Below are 21852 nucleotides of genomic sequence, written 5' to 3'. Positions count from 1 at the left end.
GAATTCATTTGAAAAAGTAAAGGGAACTACAAACTGATACTTGAAATTAAGCTGGAACTGAAAAATGTTATTAAAGTGTGAAGCCGTTTGTGTCGATTTCCATGCGAACATGTGATAAGAATCCATGCGTCATTGATACGGTTTGTTATCAAAATGAGTTGATTGCATGAGCTTTAATTACATTTAAATGAGCATGCATATGGTTTTTCATGAGAATGAGTTACCTAACAAGTTAACAATTCAACTTCAACGTTTTCAACTTCACTAAAATTAAACGTAGAAAACAGTGATGAACCGTTATTGAAACTTGAAAGGGTATGTCGCAGTTTCCAAAGTTTGGTGTGTAAAAGTAAACAACCCACAACGGTGAAACTTGGTGATATGAACCACTATTTAAACACTTTACAAAGAAATTAAGGATGTAGATTGTAGAAGTATAGTGATCTATATACACAGGCCTTGACAACGTGCAAACTGGAAGCCTGAACGAAAGCCGTTGTAATTTCGATTTTAAAATCTAAGCTAAATTTACTTGATATTTATTTGAAATGATAGTTTTGAGAATACAAATTTCCAAAGTGTGATCACTGAGTCTAAAATCACTGCAAAACTCCTAACTCTTTGTTTGAAAATTGACAAACTTTCCCAATTACCAGTGTTGCCATATGCTTTTTTGATTTTTAGCACCAGTGCCAAAATCTAGTCCGCAATTCAAATGGTAACAATAGCACAAAAGTAACTTAAAATCACATAAAAACATACGCAATTTTATGAAAAGTTTATTTACGAAGTTTTATTTTCGAGTTTGGTATTAACCTCAATAAATTAACAACTAAACTAGGCTAAGTAATGTATAACCAATTAACCATACTCACTTAAAATTCATTACGAAACTTTCACAGGGTTTTTGCCCTATCGTGTAGTGAAGTGTGTGAATATTTCTGTAGTTACTTTCATGCGAGTATAGGCAATAGGCAATACGCATACATGTAAAAATCTACTACAGATCAAAGTTCCTGATAGATAGTAACATAATATATTATTAATTTATAATATATATTTCACAAGTCTTAGAACGTGCTGTTAGAATTTAGGATGCCAACCTCTGGATACATTATAATCATTAGTTTTTTGTGTTTTTACTGGACAAAGTTACCATATGAGATTTCAAATACCACGAATGAGAATCACTTGTCACAAATATCATATTCCTATGATTTTCAACAGTGCGAAATAGTTTGTGTTGATTCAAAATATACATTCACAAAAAAATATATTTGTCATAAACATCGCATCAATCTCATAAGCTGACCCATTCTGGTGAAAAACTGAACTGACTTCAATTATACTTGTTTATTGAAAATGAACCAACTAAATCAACTATTTTTTTTCTTAAAATCTAAACAGACGAAATCAGTAGGCTAATAAGCATAGCAAAGTGGTGAAAGTCATAGTTTAACGATCAAAAAGCCGCCGGTTCCACACTGTTCAAGAGCAGTGGCTGTGTATTCGGGTGTTCTGATATGGATTTTCACCAGGGTGAAATCGCTGATGTACTTCCACTTTAGATTTCCATTTAAAACTCTTGTCACTAAGTTTGCAACAAAGTCGTTCCATCAAATAATTTTTTTTTGTGACTGATCAATGCTGACTTGCTTGGAAAATGTTGTCACTATCACCACATTTATATGATTTTAAACCAGTGTGAAGTCATTGGTGACGATTTAAAGTAGTTTACGAAAAAATGATTTGACCTCAAAATTACATTGACATGTTTTTTACTGGTGTGAGGTTGTTTATGCCGGTTTAAATTAGTTTTAAGGAAGCACAACTTTTTACAAACATCACATTCGTATGTTTTTTTGCCACAATGAATTTGCTTATGAAATTTCAAATGACCAAACTGCGAAAATGACGTATCACAAACATCACATTTATACAGTTTTTCCCCAGAATAAGTTAGCATAGAGGATTTTAAAGTAACAATATGCGAAAATGACTTTACAAAAATCACATTTATACGGTTTTTCACCAGAATGAGTCAGCTCATGAGATTTCAAACAATCACATCGCGCAAATGACCTTTCACAAACATCACATTTATATGGTTTTTCACCAGTGTGAAGTAACTGTTACAAAACAATTTGTGACAAACATCACATAAGGTTCGCATACTTCAGAAACTTCAAGCTTCACAAGGACACTTTCGTGTGGATTCGTATTCAAAATTGGAGGAAACTGCAAACTGACTTAATAACACTTATATTGTAATGAAGAACCTGAATAAAGTAATATTTTCCTGAAAATCAAACAGAACAAACATGTAATAGGTAAAGATAAACAGTCTAAATTACGATTAAGTAAAATCAATTTTGTCAAAAACATCATACTAATTGTTAAAACCTTCACATTCGTCTGAAGGGTTTGATCAGGTGAATATTAACCAAAGTCGAGCATATGACAAACATGTAAAAGCAAAACATTCACAATACATAACACCTAAAAATATGAGGTTGTGAAAATGTTATATATAACCCTAATATACACATTACACAGGCCTTGTCAACGTGCGAACTTATAGTGTAGTGGTGACTGGAAACAGATGTAATTTAGACTTTAAAAAGTGGGTAAACATAACTTTTTTCTCGTTGAAAAACTAAACTTACTTGTAGAAAAACTAAATTGCTGAAATTGTTAAGTGAATCTCATATTTGGTGTGTGATTCGTTTGTGCCGATTTAGATTATACATGCGTGAAAATGATTTGTCACAAATGTCACATTTATATGATTTTTCAGCAGAATGAGTTAGCTTATGAGATTTCAAATAACCAGATCGGGCAAATGACTTTTCACAAACATCACATTTATGCGGTTTTTCACCAAAATGAATTAACTTATGATATTTTAAATATCTAAACTGCGAAAATGACTTGTTACAAACGTCACATTTATATGGTTTTTCGCCAGAATGAGTTCGCTTATGAGATTTCAGATGACCAGATTGCCTAAACAACTTTTTACAAACATCACATTTATATGGTTTTTCACCAGAATGAGTGAGCTTGTGGTATTTCAAATCACTGGATCGTACAAATGACTTTTCACAAACATCACATTTATGCGTTTTTTCACCAGAATGAATTAGCTTATGAGATTCCAAATCAGCAGATCGCGCAAATGACTTTTCACAAACATCACATTTATAAGGTTTTTCACCGGAATGAATTAGCTGATGAGATTTCAAATGAACAGATTGCGAAAAAAATTTTTCACAAATATCACATTTATACGGTTTTTCACCAGTGTGAATTCGCTGATGTCTTTCCAATGCAGATTTGCATTTAAAACTCTTGTCACAAAGTTTGCAACAAAGTCGTTCCCTCAAATGAATTTTTTTGTGAATGATCAATGCTGACTTGCTTGGGAAATGCTTATAACATATATTGCACTTTAAAATTTCTTTCTCAGTTGGTTGGATGGAAGACAACCTTTTGTGATACAAATATGGAGGACATTCCTTGGTGGCTGAAGTAGCTTTTGAATCATCTTGGCTTACAATTTCGCATGATTCAGGAACTTCAAGCTTCACTGGAACCTTTTCATCTTGATTCAAACTGAAAGGTAAAATGATGATTAATTGTTTCTTGTGAACTGATCGAACTCGATAGCTACAGAAAGGATGGGATGTGAAAAAGTGAGAGTAAAATATTATAATATAAGTATCACACATCTTGACAAGGCCAACTTAGCGTGAGCAAAATTCAAATGCAAATTTAAACAATACATTTTATTATTACTACCAAAAGTGGTCAATGGCAAGCAAAAGGCAATTTCAACTTACCAGAATGTGAAAATGACTTTTCACAAACATCACATTTATATGGTTTTTCACCAGAATGAATTAGCGTATGACATTTTAAAGTACCCATTTGCGAAAGTAACTTTTCACAAACATCACATTTATATTGGTTTTCACCAGAATGAGTGAGCTTATGAGATTTCAAACTACCAGAATGCGAATAAGACTTTTCACAAACATCACATTTATATTGGTTTTCACCAGAATGAGTGAGCTTATGAGATTTCAAACTACCAGAATGCGAATAAGAGTTTTTACAAACATCACATGTATAGGTGTTTTCACCAGTGTGAAGTAGTTTGTGGCAATACAAAACATAATTATATGCATCCGTGAAAACGATTTGTCACAAACATCACATTATACGGTTATTCACCTGTGTGAAGACGTTTGTACCGATTTAAATTAGCTATATGTAAATACGACTTGTCACAAATATCACATTTATGTGGTCTGTCGCCAGAATGGGTTAGCTTGTGATATATGAAACTACGAGTTTGCAAAAACAACTTTGCACAAATATCACATTTACATGGTTTTTCACCAGAATGAGTGATCATATGACATTTCAAACCACTAGATCGTAGGAATGATTTTTTACAAACATTCACACTGATATGGCGTTCACTTCAACCTTCCATGCGGGGCAGCACGCGGCGAAAAAGTCAGGCCATGTATACAGTGGGGTGCGGTTTGCATCACTACTGCATTACTGCAAACTACATACGGTACTGTACTCTCTATTTTATCTTTGTCTTATCTTTGTCTGAACAAAAAAAAGTGTTGAAATGCATTCTCTTTTCTTGATAAATTTTCTTTGCGAACTGCACTATTGATTCCTTTAAGACAGTTTTAAAGTAATCTACTACAGTCCTCTGTGATCCTACTGCAGTCATCCTACTGCACCAACTCAATACATTATTGTCTAAAATTCTATTTTTGTCAGATCAACGCTTCATGCACAGCAAGTTAAATACGGTACTTGGATTAACTGAACAGGAAGTCAAGGAGGCCAACCTTCACGTCCACAATGGAAGACCAGCACAAACTTTCATGCAAAAAACTCAATCTTTTACAGAGTACAGCCCAGAAGAATGCAAATTGGCTAAAAATCGCCAATGATGGAGACTTTTTATTGATCCTACAGTATTTTGCATCCAACTGGTGTAACTATAATCTGGCCGGTTTTATCATTATCAACAGTGTGAAGTTGTTTGTGACGTTGCAAATTACTGAAACGAAAAAAACAAAAACAGTTAGCTTGTGACATTTCAAATTACCAGATTGAGAAGACAATTTTTAATCAAATCATTCAACTCTTGAAAATAAATTCGAATATTTTACTTGTTTTAGTACCTTTCTATTGATCATATTCACCAGACAAAGTTGTACAACATTGTACACCAGACAAAGTTGCCAACGCGTAGCCCACAACACGAAGTAGATCGGGGATTGTAGCCAATGCGTAGTAAAGAAAAATAGTTTCTGTGATCAATAATCTAATGATTGACCAATGATAATTTCAGTTTAAAATGCTTATAATATAGGGTACATACCACACAACGTCATTCAGAACTTCATTCTCAGTTGATAGGACTGGAAATGATATTTCTTTCTGATGCAAACATGGATAACATTCCTTGGTGTCTCGACTAATTTTCAAATGATCTTGGCCAATGGTTCCATAAGGTTCGCATACTTCAGAAACTTCAAGCTTCACAAGGACACTTTCGTGTGGATTCATATCCAAAATTGGAAGAAACTGCAAACTGACTTAATAACACTTATTTTATAATAAAGCAACTGAATGAAGTAATATTTTCCTGAAAATCAAATAGAACAAACATGCAAAAAGTAAAGATAAACAGTCTAAATTACGAGAACGTAGAATCAACTTTGTCAAAAATATCACATTCATAAGAAGAGTTTACTCAGGTAAACCAGTGATTCTCAATCTTTTTTGGCCCATGGACCATATTTTCAAAGAAAATATCCGATGGATCACTTTGCTATGTTGACGCCTCATTAACGCCACTAATCGAAAATGTATTGCACATAGGTGAGAAAACTCAAAGGCGTGTTCAATCTTAGTCATTAATAACATAATACGTAATTAACTTATTAAGCAAACTCTCTTAATTTGACCACTCAGCCTTAACAACTTGAATACACATAATTTTAATTTCAAATTTTATTTATACAAAATTTATTCTAACAAAACATCATGCACATATTGTTTCAATAGAATGGTAATTTCATGATAATATCTCAGTCTTGCCTACTTAGCAATAGGAGCTTCTAACATTTTGTTAATTTGAAAGCACTGCAGAATACAGTACTTAATTTAGCATCAGAAAAAATATAACATGTGACATTCATAAAATAATTGAAATAACATTCAGTGAAACAGTGAATAGCTCTACTCTTCCTATTTAAGAAACTTTGTACCAGTGAATCTCATATAAGGTGTGTGATTCCTTTGTGCCAATTTAAATTATAGGCCTACAATACATGCGTGAAAATGATTTGTCACAAACATCGCATCTATGTAGTTTTATCACAATTATCTATGTATCACAATGAATTAGCATATGAGATTTCAAATTACTAGATTGAGAAAACAACTTTTCAAAAATATCACATTTATAATATGGCTTTTCACCAGAATGAGTTAGCTTATGAGAAATCTTTCAAATTTTGGTGACACTTTTTACTATTTTGCAACAAGTAAACGATCAAGATAATGAAGTTTTAGCAATCACCATGAAGTCTGCAGCAAAACATTTATGTCCATATTTTGTATGAGTGCAAATCGTGTTAAATCACTTGCTTCTCACAAATGGCAAAACAGCAATCCCAGACCTGAAAGACGAAGGGGAAAGAGGTTGAAGCTTGGCTACGAAGACCTTAAGGAGGAAATAAAATTACACATCAGCCGCTATCGTTGTGTTTCGTCTCACTACGGTAGGGACAAAACGCCTATCAAAAAGTATTTTCCTAGTGCTCTAAATGTCAGGAAGATGTACAAGTCGTTTCTGGAAGAATATTTAGGTACACTAGATGTTAAGTACATTCCCTTTATTACATCATATTTGTGACTTGCTTTAATCTTGGGTTTGGAAACCCCAAGACAGATGTTTGCTCAACCTGCGTGAAGATAAAGTCTACATTCAGTGCAACTGCAGATGCGAACCAAAAAAGGGAGTTGGTCACTGAGCTACTAGTATCATTTTGTACATGGGGTGAGCATGAACAAGGAAGAGAAGCCAACTCTGTTGCTAGTGCAATCACCACCATTATCGAGGAGCGACTTGCAACAACTCCTAGCAATGGCATTACAACGATTCACTTGTTTAGTAACTCTTGCGTAGGGCAAAACAAAAATTGAAGAATTTTTATTCTGCCACAGGATGCCAACATTCTATCCTAAAAAGAGGCATCTGCCTGAGTTCCCTGCAAGCTGATGCAATTCCTCCAAGAAACAATGTCAAAGCGATGAAAAAGCGAGATGTTCTTCAGCTTTTGCAGGCAATGGGGTGTGGCGATCCCGCTGCACAATAAAAAATATTTATTTCTGGCAACACTGCTAAAACCGAGATGACTAGTTTTTTTTCCTGCCTCGTTCTTGTTATACCGGTTCTCGTGTAGAGTGTAGAGACTTTTCGTAAATATCACATTTACATAGTTTTTCACCATGAGAATGAGTGAGCTTATGAGATTTCAAACCATCAGATCGTGTGAATGACTATTCACAAACACTACATCTATAATGGTTCTTCACCAGAATGAGTTAGCTTATGCGATTTCAAACTACCAGATTGCGAAAATGACTTTTCACAAACACCACATTTATACGGTTTTTCACCAGAATGAGTTAGCTTGTAAGATTTCAAACTACCAGATTGCGAAAGAGACTTTTTACAAACATCACATTTATATGCTTTTTCACCAGTGTGAAGTAGTTTGTGGCGATTCGTGCAAATGACTTTTCACAAACAAACATCCTATATCCAAACTGACCTATATCCTTGTGATATAGCCTATCTTAATATGCCTATACTTTTCATAAACATATCCATGTTGGAAGCTTTTCAGACTTTGTTTATATTGTGTGGAATCATCCAATTTTGATTAGTTAAGTTTTACACCCTTGCTCTTGCTATATACCCCCTTTCAGAAGATACAATGACACCTAATTGAATGATTCCAGCACTTTTTGAATAGGGAATCTTCCAAGGATTTGATGCATTATAAATCCAAGGATCCCTCCTGTACATTTTCAATTATGTATTATATTTGATCGTATTCACTTGTTTTATTCTTACATGACTTTGGATGAAAATTTCATGAATTCATTAATACAACATATATATGTATTTTAAACATTAACTTTAAATTTTCATTTAATGATATAGCTTAGCCTATTTAGAAAGCTAAGTCACACTTTCATTACAATTTAGGTTATGATTTTTAATTTTTTCATTAAGTATCATAGCGGCTTGGAATTGCCTGATTGCCTAATTGCCTGTTTAAGGACCACCGTAATGAGTAAATAAAATCAACTTCATCAAAAACATCGTATTCATTGATAAAAACATCACATTCGTAAGAAAGGTTTACACAGATAAATACCTAAAGTCGATCATATGACAAACATGCAAATACAAAACATTCACAATTCATAACACCCAAGAATATGAGGTTGTACCTGAAATAATGTTATCATGCTGTTGTAACTGTAAATGTTATTACTAGGGCCATTTTTATTTTGACCTAAAAAAATTTTTAACTTAATTTTTAAACTTTGACTTTATTTTGACCTAACGAAATTGCTAATTTGTAGAAGTCACAGTTCTTCCTTGAATTGATACCAGTTACCCAAACACAATATTTTGTCCATTTCAGACCCAAACTTAATATTTTGTTGAAAAGTCAAGGTGTTTTATGGATTATAAAAAGTGCGTCGTGTTGTTTGGCGATAGGAAAATCTAACTTTTGCTGAAGACGATTTAGCTTGCTTAGGCATTTTTGTATTAGAGAATGTCAGTAGGCTATTCTTAAAATCCTAACTGTTGATCTTCGAAAAGACCACGTTTGTGAGAAGGGATCGTTTTATAAAAATTATTTAAATACATAACAATGAATAAGCAATGGACAATTTGCGATAAAAGTTGTGGCATATTTATACATTGTGACATATTTCCTACTGTTATGGGTTAATATGGTTTAATTGTGTCGCAGTTCCTGATTTACAATGCTTCCACGACGATTTTGACAAAATTTTCTCTGAACAAACACAAAAAGTTTGTCAAAAGCCATAATTTGACAAATTTTGACTTTATTTTGACCTATAAACTTCTTAGAAACAGTCCCTTAGGTGCTGAAAACAACTTTATTCCTTGATTCGTGGTCCAACGAGGTCCTTAAAAATTTTGACTTTATTGACTTTTGCGGGCCCTAGTTATAACCCGAATATTCACAGGCCTTGTCAACGTTCGAACTTATAGTGTAGTGGTGACTGAAAACAGATGTAATTTAGATTTCAAAAGATGGTTAAACACAATCTTTTTCTCGTTGAAAAACTAAATTTTCATATAGAAAAACTAAATTGCTGAAATTGATAAGTCAATCTCATATAAGGTGTGTGATTCATTTGTGCCGATTTAAATTATTCATGCGTGAAAATGATTTGTCACAAACATCACATCTATGTAGTTTTTCATCACAATGAGTTACCATATCAGATTTCAAATTCTTAGATTGCAAAAAATAATTTTCATAACATTACATTTATATAGCATTTCAACAGAATGAACTAGCTTGTTAGACGAGTCAATATACGGAAAAAAGGCACCTAACCCCAAAAAATTGATACAAAAGGTTTTTCAACGGATTATATTACCAATGGGCATACTAAATAACATACTAAAAGTCTACCAAAATCGGACCCCTAGAAAGGGGTCATTTTCAAGGAAATATACGGCATATTTCTAAATAATTTTGCGTATTGGGTAGATGGTGGTATTCAAGTTGTTATTGTTCTTGTGTTTGTGACATCATAATCACATGAATGCGTGCATAGTCGCATCACAATGCAAGCGAAGTTATCGTTGTTAAAGTCAAAAAGATTTATTCAGGCAAAGTCACTCAGGACTGACAGAGCTTGTTTTTTAATGCACTTCTGTGGTTTTATTTTTGAGTCTGGGGCTTTTGGACTATAATTTATAGGCTTTCATTATGATATTTTTAGGATATTTTAAGTGCTAAAACGCTAATAGTGTTAAGAAAGTTAGTTATGAAAAAAGCAACATTTTTTCGCGCCATCGACGCGATACTTCTATATCCAACAGATGGGACAGCTTCACATTAACCACCCAGACGTATTCAGGAAGTTTGAAAAGGGTTTTCATGTTATCCGTCGCAGCAGCCAGTTCTGGGCAGGCCTCAGCTCAGATCTCATCATCAAGACGACACTGATGAGGTCGTTGAAAACCACTGGGGGTATGACGCACGGAAGTGGAATGGATGAAAAGCAGAGAGCCCTTTGGACCATGTCCAGGTCAATAACATCAGAGTACAACATCGCTATCCAGGAGTTTACAAACTTGTCATTCACGACATCTGAACAGCACAAGGATTCAACAAAGGCCAGGATGAAAAGAGACGCTGCTGACCTGGAGAAGATCAGTTCAAAACTTGTTGTATGTTCACCTTTCTTGCAAGATGCTTCATTAAGGAACATTGTCACTGGTGTTGTAGCCGATGATAGTGTGAACGTGCACGAATATGAGACTGTTGGACAAAAAAATCATACGTATCTCAGTAGATAATCAGCCTATCGTAATTTAACCTATTTAATTCGATTCATTGACCCAGAAAACCTAGGGATAGACACCTAAACCGCCTTTCTAGCTTGAATAGCAATTGAGATATAGGCAATATAACATCCCGGCGGCCATCTTGGACGCCATCTTGAAAACGACCCCTTTCTGGAGGTCCGATTATGGTAGACTTTTAGTATGTTATTTAGTAGGCCTATAGGTAACAGAATCCGTTGAAAAACCTTTTGTATCAATTTTTTTGGGTTCAACCTTATATTGGCTCGTCTATGTGCCGATTCAAATTACTAGATCGTGAAAATGACTTTTCACGAACATTACATTTATATGGTTTTTCATCAGCGTAAAGTAGTTTGTGCCAATTTAAGTCACATATTCTTAAAAACGACTTGTCGCAAATATTACATTGATGTGGTTGTTCACCAGAATGGGTTAGCTTGTAATATATCAAACTGCAAGTTTGCGAAAAAACTTACAACAAACATCACATATATATGGTTTTTCACCAGAGTGAGTTAGTTTATGACAGTTCAAATCACCAGATCGCAAAAATAACTTTTAACAAACATCACATTTATATGGTGACTCGCAAATGGGAAGTCTTGTGCGTATAATTAAATTATCCATGTGTAAAAATGATTTGTAACAAACATCACAATTATGTGATCTTTCACCAGAATGAAGTCGTTTGATTGAAATTATTTTTATGTAAAAATAACATTTTACAAACACTACATTCGTATGTTTTTTTTGCCAAAATGAATTTGCTTATGAGATTTCAAATGACCAAACTGCAAAAATGATTTGTCACAAATATCACATTTATACGATTTTTCACCAGAATGAATTAGCTTGTGCCGTTTCAAACAACTAGATCGTAAAAATGATTTTTCACAAACATCACATTTATACGGTTTTTCACCAGAATGAGTTAGCTTGTGAGATTTCAAATGGCCAGATCTCGAAAATGACTTTTTACAAACATCACATTTATATGGTTTTTCACCGGAATGAATTAGCTTGTGAGACTTCATATCAGCAGATCGCGCAAATGACTTTTCACAAACATCACATATATATGGTTTTTCACCAGAATGAATTAGCTTATGCAATTTTAAAGTGCCAGTTTGCGAAAATGACTTTTCACAAATATCACATTTATATGGTTTTTCACCAGAATGAATTAGCTTATGAGATTTCAAGTGACCAGATCGCGAAAATGACTTTTTACAAACATCACATTTATATGGTTTTTCACCAGAATGAACTAGCTTATGCAATTTTAAAGTGCCAGTTTGCGTAAATGACTTTTCACAAATATCACATTTATATGGTTTTTCACCAGTGTGAATTCGCTTGTGGGATTTCATATCAGCAGATCGCGAAAACGTTTTGTCACAAACATCACATTTATATGGTTTTTCACCAGAATGAATTAGCATGTGCTGTTTCAAATTACTAGATTGAAAAAATGATTTTTCACAAACATTACATTTATACAGTTTTTCACCAGAATGAGTTAGCTGATGAGATTTCAAATCACCAGATCGCGAAAATGACGTTTTACAAATATCACATTTACATGGCTTTTCACCAGAATGAATTAGCATGTGCTGTTTCAAACTACTATATTGAAAAAATGACTTTTCACAAACACTACATTTATACAGCTTTTCACTAGAATGAGATAGCTTATGAGATTTCAAATGACCAGATCGCGAAAATGACTTTTTACAAACATCACATTTATATGGTTTTTCACCAGAATGAATTAGTTTATGAAATTTTAAAGTGTCAGTTTGCGAAAATGACTTTTCACAAAGATCACATTTATATGGCTTTTCACCAGTGTGAATTCGCTGATGTCTTTTCAGGTCAGATTTCCTCTTAAAACTCTTACCACAAAAATTGCAACAAGATCGTTCCCTGAAGTGCTTTTTTTGATGAGTATTCAATGCTGATTTGCATTGGAAATGTTCATGACATACATTGCAACTCAGAGTTTTCTTTTCAGTTGGTTGGATGGAAGATAACCTTGCTTGATACAAATATGGAGGATATTCCTTGGTGGCCGAAGCAGTTTTTAAATCATCTTGGTTTATAATTTCACATGATTCAGGAACTTCAAGCTTCACTGGAACCTTTTCATGTTGATTTATACTGAAAGGTAAAATGATGATTAATTGTTTCTTGTGAACTGATCGTGCAACTCAATAGCTACAGAAAGGATGGGACGTGAAAAACTGTGGAAAAAATATTATAATGATAAAATGAGCATCAGACATCTTGACAAGGCCAACTTAGCGTGAGCAAAATGACAATACAAATTTGGAAGTTCAAATTTTATTTGAATTCTGCAGTCTGCAGCACAAGGAAAATTATTTTTTGTAAGATGAAATTACAATATAACAAGTAAATGGGTCATTCCATGCCAAGCGTCCTAGACCTATCAGTTTGACCCCCTTCGATTTTGCTCAAACTTGGTCAAAATGTTTTTCGGCATGATTTAGCCATGCATTACAAATTTTAGCTCAGTATCTATTATAGTTTTGGAAATATGATCCTTTAAAGTTTTAGGTACCCCCTAAATTTTTCAGCCTTCGTTTTTTTGGACCATTTTCAATTAACCGTATCTTTTTCTCCGAAGATTATGTAAAGTTTATTTTTGGTAAAATGATTCACTTTTAGCTATGTTACATGATTGCATTGTCAAAATGCAATTAATTTGCAGCATAATGGAGTAATCAAGCCTCAAAGTAGCTCTTTTCTTCATCAAAAACAAATTTTGTGCCATATTTTGTGCTTAGTCTGTAACTTTTTTATGCAAAGTAGGATGGTTATTATATTATCATGTATGCTCTTTCCCTACCAGGCAACAACTTCACCAAGTTTGATAAGTAACATTATATCGATTAGAAAGTTACAATGCATCAAAATATGCACCCCAAGCAAAAAAGCCAAAATAACGTCATTTTGTGGTATAAAAATACCCCCGTAACAAAGTGTTTACAACATAATCTTTTAAACCATTTGAAGAACATTACCTAAGGAACTTGTGTACAAAGTTTTCACTTTGTCACTCAACCATTTAAGCGGTTGAAGGGAAAAAGCAAAAAATAACTGTAGAGACAAAATTATTGCTCTGAGCCATTTGGAACTGTTTTTATTGAATTCAGTGCCCCTGAAAACCCCCAAATAGCAATTTTCCCCACTCCTCTACTATCTATATAAGAAATATACTTAAAAATCACTCATGCGTAACCAGGATTTGCCCCTCGTGTGACCAAATTGCAATCCTCAATATCTCAAGAACCGAAGGCCATAGAATGCTAATTTTTTTTTAAAAGAGTTGTCTCAATGAGCTCTATATGAACACAACACCGTATATCATAAAATTCTGGAACCATGGGTGTAACGTAAACCGGGGTGGCTTTGGCCCTTGAGGGTGACTTTGGCCCAAAATTTATAAAATTATTTGAAATGATGTAATTTTCTAACATGTTCATTTTTACACTCAGTTTTGGTGTCAGATGAAAGATAATAATCTGTATTTTCAATTTCATGAATACAGCAAATATAGGAAACTTTTTATGATATTATGCTAGGCAGGTTAAAGAATGTCAAAATTTTGACGAAAAAACATTCTCAAACTTCTCTGCCAAAGTATGGGAAACATAATTTTCTAATTATTTTTTTTCTTTTAAAATGGATTATTGGGATGTTGTGATGGGATGTATATACTTTTTTTGTTTCCACAAATCTTTATATCTCAGATAAATGCCAATTTGTGTAACATTGCATAAAAATGGTGTTTTACATTTTCAACAACATTACCACCAATGTATAAGCTTGGACGAAGTATGATGAACGCAACAACAATATTGTATCAGTGTATACCTATTCAGTCCATGTGTCCAATATTGTATATACATGCTGCTAATCAAATCATAATCAGATTAAGCTACATAGTAATTCATTCATAATTTCATAACTTTAAAAACACGTATTCACCCTACCTGAAAATCCATGAGAAAAATAAATGTATCTGTATGCCTAATTGTCAATGTATTCTGACATGCTGTATATTGCCTTTTTTTAAACACGTGTTTGGGCCAAAGACACCCTCCTGACTTTGTTACAATGTTCAAAATTAAATCTGGGTAGGATGGGAAGGCAAAAGCAGACATGGGCCAAAGTCACCCCAACCACGGGGTGACTTTGGCCCATGTTTCGTTTTAAAAAAAAGCACATTAAATTGTAATAATTTGAGAATTCTCTTTGGGTTATGATAACACAAGAGCTCTGTCTACAATATAATGATATAAAATAAACCCTAGGTCACTAGGAAATCAGAATATAACAGAAAACATAAAAAATAATAGTAAAATTGGGTCAAAGCCACCCCGGTTTATGGTACTAATATTTTTTTCCCTAAATTAAGCATGAAATGACTCCTCTGCAAAGAAGCCAGTTTTTTATTATGGGGAGTTAAAAATTGGCTCCCAACTTACCTCTTAATAGTTGAGTGACAAAGTCAAAACTTTGTACACAAGTTCTTTAGATACGGTAATGTTCTTCAACAGGTTAAAAAGATTATTTTGTAAACACTTTGTTACGGGGTATTTTTATACCACAAGATGGCGTTATTTTGACTTTTTTGCTTGGGGTGCATATTTTGATGCATTGTAACTTTCTAATCAATATAATCTTACTTATCAAACTTGGTGAAGTTGTTGCCTGGTAGGGAAAGAGCATACATTATAAATATAATAACCATCCTACTTTTTATAAAAAAGTTACAGACTTCCAAATATGGCACAAAATTTGTTTTTAATGAAGAAAAGAGCTACTTTGAGGCTTGATTACTCAACTATGCTGCACATTAATTGCATTTTGATGAGGCAATCATGTAATGTAGCCAGAGATGGGCAAGATCACCAGTATTGGTGATCTTGAAGATCAAGATCACTTTCAAGATCACTTTTTGTGTACTTGAAAAAAAATGAAGTTTTTGATCAATGATGTAGTAAAAAATAATCGCTATAAGCAACCTGGGTAAAGGTATATAGTTGGTATTGCTAACTTTTACTTTTAACTACTCGATCGCTGGCGTAAGAATTGTAATAAGTTAGTGACTGTTGCTATTAGGCCTATCAATTCTTGACGTAGTTTGCGTAGAATCGCAACGTCACACCCAAGGCCGAGGTTAATTACAGTAGTAAGATACTGAAAAAGTCGCAAAATTTGAAATTGGTTGTATATATACTTTTTATTTAAATAAAAATAAATTTTGAACTGCATAATTTTTTACCAAATTTTTGTCTGGTTCATGTGGGAGTTTTTATACGTGTTACTAAGTAGTTTTAGCTTTCACTGTAATATGTTAATGTTTATTGCACCATTTATCCATCTTGCAACCTTGATACTGTTGTCTGCTATCAAAAAAGTTCAGAGGTTTGCGGTCAGACAAACCGCTCCATACTCATACCCTGAACAAGTCTTGGTCTGGTTGATTTGCTGCAATAAACCACTTTACATGACCAAAGTCGGCTAGAGTCCAGATTTTTTAACACCGCCATTCTAGACTTTTGAAGCATCTAAAATAGGGTCAAAGAAAGCAAACATTTCTTTTAATTCACACATGGAAATTGTGAACAAAGTTAAATCATTTTTATTATACGTCAACATAAAGTACACGGAAGTTGACTTCTTTATTATGACCAACACAGAAAACTTTTTCAATTTTGAAATGGCAACACTGACCAGATTAGATGGAGACTTTAAATCGTCTTTTGTTGGACACATATCATATTAACAGTGGCTTAATGTTAGTAGTTACCACTAACTACTTTGTGAAGTACGAGTTCTAAAAAAATGCCTCTATCTACTAAGTAAACTTCAATTTTAAAGTGATCTTGATCTTATTGTTCTTCAAGATCAAGATCACACAAAAAAAGTGATCTTCAAGATCAAGATCATGCCCATCTCTGAATGTAGCTAAAAGTGAATCATTTTACCAAAAATAAACTTTATATGTTAAATTATATAACCTTCGAAGCAAATAATATGGTTGATTGAAAATGGTCCAAAAAACCGAATGCGGAAAAGTTTCGGGGGTACCTAAATCTTTAAAGCATCATATTTCCAAAACTATATACAATAGATATTGAGCTAAAATTTGTAATGTATGGCTAAATCATGCCAAATAACATTTTGACCAAGTTTGAGCAAAATCAAAGAGGGTCAAACTGGGATCTTTATGATTTTCAGGACGTTTGGCATGGAATGACCCAAATATGATGTCCTGCTATAAGAGTTACTGCATAGTTTTGTAGGCTAAACACAAGCTGTGGTTCCAAACCTTTGAAAATAATCTGAATAAGGGAGCTACTTCAAAGTTATGGTTGGCAACCTATGCATACATCACATTCAAGCCCTTTTTCACGAAAATGACTTAACAAAATATGAGACCTAACACAATGAGCTTGCCACAAACACCAAATTTGTACAGTTTATCAGCAGTGTGAAGTTGTTTGTGACGTTTCAAGTTACTCAAACGCGAACAGTACACGTTCCATATTAAACAATAAATGCTATTAACACTACAAAAAGTGCTCAATTCCAAGCAAAAGGCCAAGCAGAACGAAGTACATCAACTTTACCTACTAATTACTAAAACCTTAACAGATTGTTTCACCTTAATAGCATGAGTTCCTTCTGATGATCCTATTAAGATGAAACAGGCTGTTAAAGTTTGAGTCAGTAGTAGCTAAAGTTAATTCTATAATTCTATAATTATCTTCTATAATTAAACTCTTCTATAATATTTTTTCACTAGTGAGTGCCCGCTGATGGTTTTCTGTATTAGATTTTATTTGCCACTACGAACACAATAATGAGTTAGCTTATATGATAGCTCAAATTATCAGATTGAGAAAACAATTTTTCACAAACATCATCATTTATATGGTTTTGTCACCAATGTTGTCAATAAAAAATACAGTTGTAACAAAAACATTTCTACAGCTACATATGGTCTTTCACTCGTGAGTGTTCACTACTGTTCACAGATGACTTTCTAGTTTGCAACTTTGCAATTCATAACACTGGTCTACAAAAAAAGAATTTTTTTTTGCTCCATGAACTTTGAAGACTGATTTAGAGTAATTTTGGGGTGCTGAATCCGAATCTGACTTCAGATTTATCCTATCACGTCAGGTTTGTGAAATATGATAACAACAAATTGCTACTTTTGTCAAAAGTGGAAGATTTGGCGTTGCGTTTACCACCAACATATGCAGTGCTGTAACGAAAAGTTAGTGTTAGACAGGCCAAAACAGCCTAAATATGGTTACTGAACAAGCATTGCCATAGGCTTGCTTAAATCTTTGTGGTTTCATGCAAAACATTGACGGGGGGAGGGGGTCAGCTACACTTATAGCCTCCCTTTTAGCTTGTTATTACTGCCTTGTTAATAATGTTGCTTAGAAAACAAATTGGTATCAAAATTATAATTGGTAGGTGTATTTCAGCTACTTATGCACCACATGGACTGGATTTCTGGATCTTGCACAATGTGTAGGCTATGTGCAATAAACGCAACGTCAAATCTTCCACTTTTGACAAAAGTAACAATATGCTGTTATCATATCTCACAAACCTGACGTGATAGCATAAATCTGAGGTCATATTCTAATTCAGCACCCCAAAATTACTCTAAATCAGTTTTCAAAGTTTACAGAGCAAAAATCGTGTAGACCAAAAGAATCACTGCAAATTGGTTCATCTGATGAACTATCTAATAATAATTGACCAACAATGATACGTTTAAAATGTTTGCAGCTTACCGTATATTGCCATACAGAGTTTCATTCTCAGTTGATTGGATGGAAGATAATTCTTCTTGATACAAACATGGATGACATTCCTTGGTGTCTACAATAGTTTCCAAATGATCTTGATTAAGAATAATTCCATAAGGTTCGCATACTTCAGACACTTCAATCTTCACAGGAACACTTTCATGTAGATTCATATTCAAAAGTGAAGGGAACTACAAACTGACTTGATAATATGATACTTATTTAAAATGAAGCAACTGAATGAAGTAACATTTTCCTGAAAAGCACAAGAACAAAAACATGAAAAGGTAAAGATTAACTTTCCAAATTATGAGTACGTAGAATCAACTTTGTCGTAAACATAACATTTATCATATATAATGGATTATTCACCACAGCTACACATTGGTCAAATAACTTTGTCAAAATCATCATATTCATATGCTTCATTGTAACAAAGTGTAACTTTTTTATGCTTTTCAAAGAAGTTGAGAAAAAATATGTTGTTACACTTACAACACATTGGTATGATAGAATGACCTTATAGAATGATTGACTTTATGGGGTTTCAAGTTATTAAAAACAAGAAAAATGTATTAAAAATGTATTAAACAAAGAAAAATGAAAATTTTGACTTTATTGTCAATATTGACTTTATTTTGACCTCTTTATTCTTTGATTCGTGGACAGACGAGGTCCATAAAAATTTTTGTTTAGGCCTATTGACTTTTGCGGGCCCTAATTATGACATTTCAAATTGCCAGATTGAGAAAACAATTTTTCACAAACATTTTTTCAATTTTTCAATTAACAATTTTTCACAAACATTACATTTATATTGTTTTTCATCACTGCAAATTGGTTTGTGCCGATTTAAATTATCTATGCGTGAAAACGGTTGATCATAAACATCATTATGTATGTTGTCTTTCACCAGAATGAGTTATCTTATGAGATTTCAAACCACCATATTGCAGAATTTACTTTTCACAAACATCACATTTACGTGCTTTTGCATCAGTGTGAATTTACTGATGTCTTTCTAATGTAGATAATTGCATTCCCAACACTCTTATCACAAAAATTGCAACAAGATCATTCCCTCAAGTGTTGTTCTTTTGATGAGTACTCAATGCTAACTTGTTTTGGAAATGTTTATTACATATACTGCAGTTTATATTTACCCTCTCAGTTGATAGGATGGAAGATAACTCTTCTTGATACAAATATGGATGGCATTTCTCAAAGTCTGAAGCAGTTTTTTAATCATCTTGGTCAATAATTTCACACGATTTGCATACTTTAGGAACTTCATTAACATAGCTCCATTAACATGTTATTATTTGAAAACAAAGGGCCCACTGATGACTTTTCACGTTCCAGTAGATATGCATTCGCAACTTTTAATGCAAAACTAACAGCAAAATGGTTGCTCTGGTAAACAATCTAACCAACGATGATTTCAGTTTAAAATGCTTATAACATACGGTAGCCTACATACCACACAACGGCAATCAGAACTTCATTCTCAGTTGATTGGATTGGAGATGTTAATTCTTCCTGATGCAAACATTGATAACATTCCTTGGTGTCTGGACTAATTTCCAAATGATTTTAGCCAATGATTCTATAAGGTTCGCATACTTCAGAAACTTCAAGCTTCACAGTGACACTTTCGTGTGGATTCATATTCGAAATTGCAGGAAACTGCAAACTGACTTAAAAGCACTTATTTTATAATGAAACAACTGAACAAAATAATATTTTCCTGAAAATTAAACAGAACATACATACAAGATAAACATTAAATGTTATGAGTACGGTACGTAAAATCAACTTTGTCAAAAGCATCATATCCATTGTTGAAAACATAATATTCGTAAGAAGAGTTTACACAGATAAATACCCAAAGTCGATCATATGACAAACACGTGAATACAAAACATTCACAATCCATAACAACCAAGAATATGCGGTTGTAAAAATGTTATAACATAATATGAACAGGGAATAGGAAAAGATGGCTAAACGCAATCTTTTTCTCGTTGAAAAACTACATTTTCTTGTAGAAAAACCAAAATGCTGCAACAAATTCTAAGAAAAAACAAGTTGTGGTGAGAAAAAAACAATCAACTTCCCCTATATGGTCAAACAATATAACCAACACATGGGGATTGGGGGGTGTTGACCCAAAAGAAAAACGTCGTATATCAATTTGACCACAAGTCAAATAATGCCCATACTGTGCAATTGCAATTTACACAGCACAGGGATGGCATTTCTGCCACAGATTTGAAGACGTTCAAACGAATTGTAGCACAAAGCCTGATCGGTAGCTACAGCGGTCGTAAAAGGTCAGTCCCCACAGGACCTATAGTCACGCCACAAAAATAAAATCGAAATAACAATTTAGGGCAATTGCTTGGTCACAAAATGACCAAGGATATGTCAGGTGTAAGAAAAAGGTGTAAATTATGCACAACTAAAAAGTTGAAAAACAAGACAAACAATAAATGTGAAGAGTGCATCATTTTCCTTTGCTTTGTGAATGAAAAGGACTGTTTCTGAATGTACCATAAAGTGTAAATGCATTTTACAATAACTTTCAATGATACACTGTTAGACCGTTAATGTTCTTCATTGTGAATTACAAGTTCTGTTTCTTTGTGAAATTACAAAAACTTGCATACCGTGTAGTAGTACGCATCTTAAAAATTACCTATTTTACAGTAAATGCTGTTGGTGGTACGTCAGGTTAGTGGTGGTAGACATCCAGTCATCAGTCATCCAATCAGTGATCCATCCAGTCATCCAACATCACATATATAAGGTTTTTCACCAGAATGAGTTAGCTTATGAGATTTTAAATGACTAGATTGCAAAAACGGCTTTTCACAAACCTCACATTTATATAGCATTTCACCAGAATGAACATTTTGAGCATTTTCATCAGAATGAATTAGCGAAAACCAAAAGTCACTTTTAGTGTTTTTAGGTTACTTTTCACTTGTTAGATCACTTAATTTTGCATACTTTTTTGCCTGATCTCCCTATTTATATATCTTTCATTTATCTACTGTAGAGATGAATTTTCTATGTAATGCCAAAACTTTTAATATTCTACTATGGTACGGATTTTAGGTTTGCACGAGCCCATGTTTGTTCGTATCTCGTGCATTCCCGAAAACTAGTAAAGCAATTTTTTCGATGAAACAAATTGTGTTAACTGTATTAAGCTACTTGTTTCCCTGCAACAGCTAATGTGTTTGATTGACAGAAACTTCCTGTCAGAGAATGTAAAACATTATGTAT

General features: G+C 33.4%; 2 protein-coding genes across 3 annotated transcripts in view; both read right to left on the bottom strand.

The window, feature by feature from the left end:
• LOC145770038 (uncharacterized) overlaps positions 1-21852 on the bottom strand; it is a 96196-nt gene that overhangs the window by 51248 nt on the left and 23096 nt on the right. The gene's annotated exons all lie outside the window — the stretch shown is intronic.
• On the bottom strand, positions 5685-21638 carry LOC145770088 (uncharacterized). Its single transcript, XM_082581675.1, has 4 exons — positions 18547-21638; positions 12387-12859; positions 11463-12302; positions 5685-7818 (listed from the first exon to the last, which is right to left on the bottom strand). The coding sequence occupies exons 1-4, from the start codon at positions 18732-18734 to the stop codon at positions 7625-7627; spliced, it is 1695 nt and encodes a 564-aa protein (XP_082437801.1). The 5' UTR covers positions 18735-21638; the 3' UTR covers positions 5685-7624.

The sequence above is a fragment of the Aplidium turbinatum genome, chromosome 5 (genome assembly GCF_918807975.1).
Source record: "Aplidium turbinatum chromosome 5, kaAplTurb1.1, whole genome shotgun sequence".
Lineage (NCBI taxonomy): Eukaryota > Metazoa > Chordata > Ascidiacea > Aplousobranchia > Polyclinidae > Aplidium > Aplidium turbinatum.
The sequence above is the reverse complement of the archived record's forward strand: the minus strand, read 5'-3'. Positions and strand labels throughout refer to the sequence as shown.